The sequence below is a fragment of the Excalfactoria chinensis genome, chromosome 1 (assembly GCF_039878825.1).
Source record: "Excalfactoria chinensis isolate bCotChi1 chromosome 1, bCotChi1.hap2, whole genome shotgun sequence".
Lineage (NCBI taxonomy): Eukaryota > Metazoa > Chordata > Aves > Galliformes > Phasianidae > Excalfactoria > Excalfactoria chinensis.
This window is the reverse complement of record NC_092825.1, coordinates 171715093-171722538: the sequence shown is the minus strand read 5'-3', so window position 1 is coordinate 171722538 and position 7446 is coordinate 171715093. Positions and strand designations below refer to the sequence as shown.

The window sequence follows — 7446 nt, the reverse complement described above, 5'->3', positions numbered from 1 at the left end:
TAGATGACACTGTAGCATACAAAGATTCACCAGTCCCTTTTTCCAATTATCCACTGAACAAATCTAAATGCAAGTTAAGTGTTGAGGTCTGAATACTGAAGACTAAAATTGTTCAGTGGATGGCAACTACCATGATACATCCAGGAGCTCTTAGCCCTACTATCTCTTGTGTTACATCTTACTGACAGATACTGCAATAATAAATGAGTCGCTTTTTCCACCAAGTAAAATGCAAGTTACAATCACAACTTTCAAACTACACATAGTGAAGTTTGAACATTAGTCAGAAATAAAGACCTTTCCTTAAAGATCTCATGCACCTGCAAATCATAGAATCATAAAAAGCCCTATCAAGCCTGGCCTCGAATGCCTCCAGGGCAGGGGCATTCACAGTCTTTCTGGGCAACCTGTTCCAGTGTCTCACCATCCTCACAGTACAGAATTTCTTCCTGATATATAGTCTAAATCTACCCTCTTCCAATTTAAAACCAGACAGTAGCAATCTAACATATAGCTTTCCTACTTGGTAGGCAAATATTTTAGCTACTAAGAGAAAGCAGTAAGTGAAACTAGTAGTGCTTGTTATCTTGCTGTGATTTTCAAGCCTCCACAGCTACTGTTTGTTATGTAGTATGCTGAGTAACTTTCATCTGCTCTTGTACTGTATCAATCTCATTCAGGATTTGGGAGATGCTAGTCCAAGTGCCTAGATCTTCATTAGTTTTATACGCTTAATTCTTTGGGTACGGGCCATTTTGAGCATACCTCAAGGCAGAACCACAGTCAGTTAGGTAATATATATGTTCAACAGAGAATCACAGAATCATACAATGGCTTGGGTTGGATCATCAAGCCACAGGCAGGGCCACCAGCCTCCATATCTAACACCAGACCAGGCTGCCCATGGCCCCATCCATCCTGGCTTTGAACACCTCCAGGGATGGGGCATCCACAACCTCTCTGGGCAGCCTGTTCCAGCACCTCGCCTCTCTCTTGGTAAAGAACTTCCCCCTGATATCCAACCCAGAAATAACATGAGAAGTACCAAAGTTGCTTGAGCATGGAGACAGCATAAGAATCAGTAAGCGTTATTTTTTTCAAGCTGCATCAGGGGAAGTTTAGAATGGATATTAGGAAAAGATTTGTCATCAAAAGAGTGAACGGGTAGTATACCAGGCTCTTCAGGGCAGCAGTCATGACACAAGAGTGTGCTGGAGTTCAAGAAGGGTTTGATCTATACTTTCAGAAATATGGTTTGAATTTTGGGTGGTCCTGTGTGGAGCTGGGAGCTGGACTCAATGATCCGTATTGGATCCTTTCCAACTTGGGATATTCCATGATTCTGATTTTTAATTTTAGCTTTGAACTTTGCTGTTTGAAGCTTCTCCAAACCATTTGGAATAAACTCATACATTAAAAAGACTGGAGATTTTTCAAGAAATATAGACCTGTAATTTTTGATTGAAATCTGAAACACTGATAGGAATTCACATGCAAGTAGACATTAGTGCACAAAGACCAAAATGTTACAACAACATCAATCATGGTGTACGGGCTTTTACTTCTAATCAATGATCTTGGCTGATCAATCCTCCTCTGACAGTGTTAACTTGCAGAAAGAACAGCAGAAAATTTGGTAGCTGTATCATTTAGCAATCAGTTAACAACATGCACACTCTATCCCAGACAGAGAGTCGTATCCCTTTCAGTTCATACACACAAGAAATTGCAAAGCATAAACGCACTTCCTTGGTTCAATTTTTTATTTACGTGGATTTTATTTTTAATTTATCACTGCTAGCCAACATAAACCTAGCATCTATAATCTTAATCTAATAACAAGAATCTGAAAACTTTTAATAGCATTTTTACTAACAAGGGACTGGGAATCTTGGCAATTCCCATGAAGAAACTAACGGAAAACTTAGATATTATAAGATCTTCAGAGAAGCTAAAACAAATTAACATACTCTGTAAATAATTGCTTGGACGGGGTTTTAAATTCTATTAATATTTTCTGTCCTATATAGGCACAGAGTTTATCTTGTATCCTTAAGCATCTCAAAGGAACTCACAAGCATCACTGCTCTAGCATTCTTTTGCCTATAGTCCTTCACACTTCCAAAGGAAAACAGTTGTTTTCAGAAGACCATAAGTAATTTTCCCATAATTCTGTATATTGAGGCAGAAGAAACAACAAGGGAGTTGCAGGAACTTCTATTTTAAAATATTCCCCTGCAGATGAGAGTCACTCTGTCCTTATCTACATTAACTGCTAAACTAACATCTAACAGAACTAGATTGAATCACAAAACCGGAGGTTGTGCACACAGACATTTACACATTGTGTGGGTAGAAACACACACTGCTGTAAAACCCCTCCTTCTTCAACCCCAGGCTAACAGGAACATAACAAGAATGTGCCCTGGGGATCCCCCAGAGCCATAGGAGGGCCATTTGCTGGAAGTCTGTGCTTAGTATTTGCCTTTAAGAAGATGAAGGAGAAATCTACAAAAATTGATCTGACCTCGTTAACATGTAAGACTTTAGGACAAGCTTAGAATAATAAACAGAAGTGGGTGAAACAGGACAAAGTTCCTCAGGGTTCAGAACAAAATTATCTCACTTTTCATGCATCTCTTCACAGCTAGTGATAACATCAGGCTAACTCATTTACTGAAGCCTTCTACTTAAGGTACTGTTGCTACCTTTAGGTGTCTAAAGGGGAGTCTTTCAGTATAGTCCACTTCATTATAGCAACTGTTAGTATTCAAGATATTCAAGAAAAAGACCTTTTCAGTATGTCTAGGCTCCTCCCCAGTTTCTCATATCTTTTGAAGTCCTGAAACCTGCTGTTTCTTGTAGGATCCTTTATTAGAATCTTCTTGGGATGATAAAAACAAAACAAAACAAAAAACAAGAACAGAAATATATTATTATTTCCTGCTGACTATAACACTTTGAGCTTTTAGACTTCCCCAAAATACCCTCAAGTACCTTGTTTTCTTTAGAGTTCCCCCTCACTCCCACATAAAGAAAATAGTGGGACTTATCTTTCTGTTGAGATTTTTGTTGTTGTTGTTTTTAGATAACCTCTCTGTAGGTGTGCCAAATAACTCATTTATCTGATCTTCTTCCAGACACAGGCATAAATGTTCATTAAGCTCATGGGTTAGCTATAAACATTTTCTCTGTTAACAAAGGATAACATAGGGTTGGGATTACATCTGCTCAAAGATAGCTTTATGTAACAAAAAACATTCTTAACTAAAGCATCTTCCTTAAAAATACAAGATTTTTTTTGTTTTTTGTTTTTTTTTTGTTTGTTTGTTTTTTCTCTGAGGGAGAACAAATGAGATTTTTACACAGTATTTTGAATAGTATTTGACACATACACACGTATTTACATATATTTTTACATAGTATTTGACACACTGCAAGCTAGGAAATTCTCAGTTCAGCTAAGAAATTTGGGATCACTCTGAGAAACGTGGAAATAGAAGGATAGCAGTAAGTTATGTGGATGGAGGATGTCAGGCTGAAGGGAAGTTCTTAGTAAACACTGCTGAGCACAGTTTTAGTCTTGGTCCATTAATGCTTCCATTCATGATCCTGATACCGAAACTGGCAGTGTGGTTACAGAACTTTTGAAGATGAAAACATTATAGAGAAAGAAATGAGTCATCACGGTTACCGGAATAATTGCTTTGAACTAAAATGCAAAGTACTTATTTTTGGGACCAATGAGCATTTCTGCTTTAGTGAATGTAAGAGGCATAATTAGGCCATGAGAGACAAATACATTCTTAAAAAGAAAGGTGTATTGCAGTAGCATAGACATTAGTCTGGTTTAGAAAGGCTTCATGTATAATTACAGTAGGCCATGATCAATTAAGATGAAATCAAATTTGAGGAGATGTAGTCAAAAACTATGAGGAAGTAAATCAATACTTTATTTTATGACAGAAAGCTTTGATTTATTTAGTGATCATATGGCAGGCTTAGGGACAGCTGTACAATTTGCTGGGTGAATAATTGGCTGGGTGGTCATAGTGTCAATAGAGAACTGAGCTAAATCCAACCGGCAGCTGGTCACCAGTGGTCTTCCCCAGGGCTCAGTACTGAGATCAGTTTTGTTTAACATTTTTGTCAATGATCTGGTACCTGGAAGTGGTTGTTTCATTGTCCCCTGGTGAGACTACAGCTAAAATATTGCTGACACTGAGTTGCTCAAACATGCAGAGAAGAGCAATGAAGCTGGTGAAGGAAATAGAAAAAAAACAAACTGTTATGAGGAGTAGATGTTGTAGATGTTGGGGCCAAGGCTGTTTAGTCTGGAGAAAAAGAGGCTGAGAGGAGACCTAATCACTCTCTACAACTGTGTGAAAAGAGGTTATAGTGAGGAGAATGTTGGTTTCTTTTCTCGTGACAAGTGTTGGGATGTGAGGAAATGGCCTCCAGATGTAACAGGGGAGGTTTAGCTTGGATATCAAGCAGAATTTCTCCACGTGGAGAGCGATCAAACATTGGAACAGGCTCCCAGTGAAGTGGTGGAGTCCCCATCTCTAGACGTATGGTTACAGTGCCAATGAAGATGGTTTAGTGATGGGACTTGGTGATCTCAAAGGCCTTTTCCAATCTGTGGTTGTACGTTACTTCCTTCTGTAATTATATCAAAGAATAAATGTGGCAAAAGACAGTGTCTTTTCAGCTACAGGATGATGCTGTAGGAAGAAAAACTGTACCTAAAACAACACTATGAACATATGAATATCAATTTTTTAACCATCAGAGAAGATTCTGTTTCAAACATCCAGTAGTAGACGGAGTTTGTTAGTTTACAAGTGAGATTAGACACTACTGCCTGAAAAAGCAAGGTAACAAATTCATGAACTTAATAATGTTTTCCAATCTTATTCTTACTACGGAAAATAAGAATTTGCCCCAGTAGTACATTGATGGGGTGAGTAATTTTGGAGTGAGTATGAACTGTAAGTTTTCAATGGGTTTATTGATATCAACTGGAGACTGTCCTGTGGGAAGTTTCAGCCTAGCAAAAAGAGTATTGTTTCTTTTTTCACTATACCAAATTCTGCAAGCCATATAGTTAGAAATTAAAGCCTTATTTTTTTTATTTTTTATTTTTTTATTTCCAGCATTCACAAAAACACATTGTTAATATGAAAAAGTGAGTTTCTACAAATGTTTAAGAAGTAGAAAGATCACAAACTGTGTAAACAAGCTTTCAGCTTTTGCATCACCTTCTAGAAAGCAGTTTCTGGCAAAAGGTGGGTAGCGCTGAAGTAAAAGTATTTTTGTGCCCAGTACTGATGGTTATTTCCATCAGAGTTATTGCTGACTTGAAGGTGTTTACAGACAGCTCTCCTTGAAACCAGGTACGCATGCTGTGCATTTGTATCCATATTTCTGTACTGTCATAGTATGTATGGAAGGACTACTCCAGATAAAAATACAAGAACCACGCAATTGCTTCTGAGATAAACCCATTAGCACACTTGAATAACACCACTTTCTTTTGGTTACTGAGCCTGCAGTTTCTCAGTTTTTTCAGGATGGAGTTGGATCAGCCACACACACAATCAAGTACTACAGCAGAATATGGGCATTCCCAGCTGCTGTTTTGTATTTCCTTGGCCCACATCTCCCTCCCTTATCCTTTGCTGCTCTCTTTTCTCATTATCCTCCTCTGTGGGAACGTTCCGGCCACGAGCCCCCCCCCCCACACACCAGGCAGTCAGGCCATGCCCATGCTGGGTATCAGAGATCCGTGGGCAATGCCAGCACAGGCAGGGTAGCCGCCTCAGGCCTCACCTCCTCCAGCTGTGACAGATCCCCTTTCCTCAGCAAATGTGGTCTGCACTCCTCCACCATAGTGTGGGCACTCTGCTGAATAAAAACAGCCTCCTTGTAACACATGTTGTTAAATACCTACTGTAAATGTGTAACTCAGAGGTCTCCTACAGTTATCATGGAATCATAGAATGGTTTAGGTTGAAAGCAACCTTGAAGATCATCAAGTTCCAAATCTGTGCTATGAGCAGGGCTTCCCCAGCCCCATCCAACCTGGCCTGGTATACATGGGGCATCCAGTCTGTCTAGGCAGCCTCGCTGCCCTTTGAGTAAAGAATTTCATCCTAACATCTAACCTAAACCTTCCCTTTTTTAGTTTAAAGCCATTCTTCCTTGTCCCATCACTATTTGCCTGTGTAAAAAGTCAGTCACTCTCCTGCTTGTATTCTCCCTTCAAGTTCTGGAAGGCCACAATGAGGCCTCCCACAGCCTTCTCTTCTACACGAGGAATGTTATCGCTGGGCCCCTCTGTCCCTGGGGTCTCCGAGCCTCCCCGTCCCTAAAACCCGCCCTGGGTTTCCAGAAGCCCAGCGTAAAGCAGTAACCACAAGCTCAACCCGCGCCACTCCCTGCAGGCCGTACCCGTTGCGGGCCGGCCCCGCTGGAGGGCAGAGCGCGAAGGGGGAGGCGACGGCGGAACGAGGGGCGGGCACTGCTGGGGCCGCGTCCCTGGCGTGTGAGCATGCTGCGCCGGGAGGAGGGCGTCCTCGGCCGGGCCGGGGGAGGTTCGGGCTGAAGTTAGGGACGGGAAGAGAGGAAGAGAGAGCGCTGCCGGAAGCGGCGGAGCGGCGGCTCGGGGAGCCCCGCGGGCAGCATGTAGTTGGGTGACAGCACGCAGAAAACCGCCGCCTGCCCCGCCGGGCCGGGAGCCCGTCCTCAGCGCTCGGCTCCTCCGTTTCTCGTCGCGGCTTCTCCGTCGGCCGCCCGCCCCGCCGCTGCCATGGGGCTGCCCACGCTGGAGTTCAGCGACTCGTACTTGGACAGCCCGGATTTCAGGGAGCGCCTGAAGTGTCACGAGATCGAACTGGAGAGGACCAACAAGTTCATCAAGGAGCTAATCAAGGACGGCAGTCTCCTCATCGGGGCCCTGCGGAGTGAGTGGGACGGCGGGGCCGGGGGCGGGCAGGGCAAGAGCTTCTTTTGTTTGAATGGGCGCCGGGAGCGGGCTCCCCTGCCGGCCGACGGGGAAAGAAAACCTCTCGTCAACTTTCTGCCCCGCTTCGCCTCGCCTCGCTGGGGCCGGGTGAGCGCCGGGGTCGGCCCCGGAGCTGCGGCTGAGGGCTCTGCCGCGCCCTGAGCCGTGGGGAGGGCGGCTCTCGGGGCCGGGTTGGCAGTAAGAGGTTACCTCGTTCAGCCTTCGAGTCAAAGCCTCCTTACCACAGCTCTTAATAATGAGGATGTCGCCCTGTTTATCATGCGGATGAACGGAGAGATGATTATTTTTATTAATTGGCAGTGTCTCTGTTAGTCGCGTCTCCCGTAGGCGAGCTGAGGATGAGCGCTTCCATCCCTTTGAAGCTCCGAGAGGTGAACGCTGGGCGTCCTGCAGCGTGGAAGCGGCCCTCGCGCTTTGAA

General features: G+C 43.4%; 1 protein-coding gene across 1 annotated transcript in view; it reads left to right on the top strand.

Moving 5' to 3' along the window:
• The first annotated feature begins 6538 nt into the window (after window positions 1–6538).
• The window catches only part of ARHGAP42 (Rho GTPase activating protein 42), a 149783-nt gene continuing 148875 nt past the window's right edge, over window positions 6539–7446 (top strand). Inside the window, exon 1 of the mRNA XM_072326745.1 lies at window positions 6539–6965. Within this exon, the coding sequence (XP_072182846.1) occupies window positions 6812–6965 (154 nt within the window). The 5' untranslated portion in view covers window positions 6539–6811. The remainder of the gene's footprint in view (window positions 6966–7446) is intronic.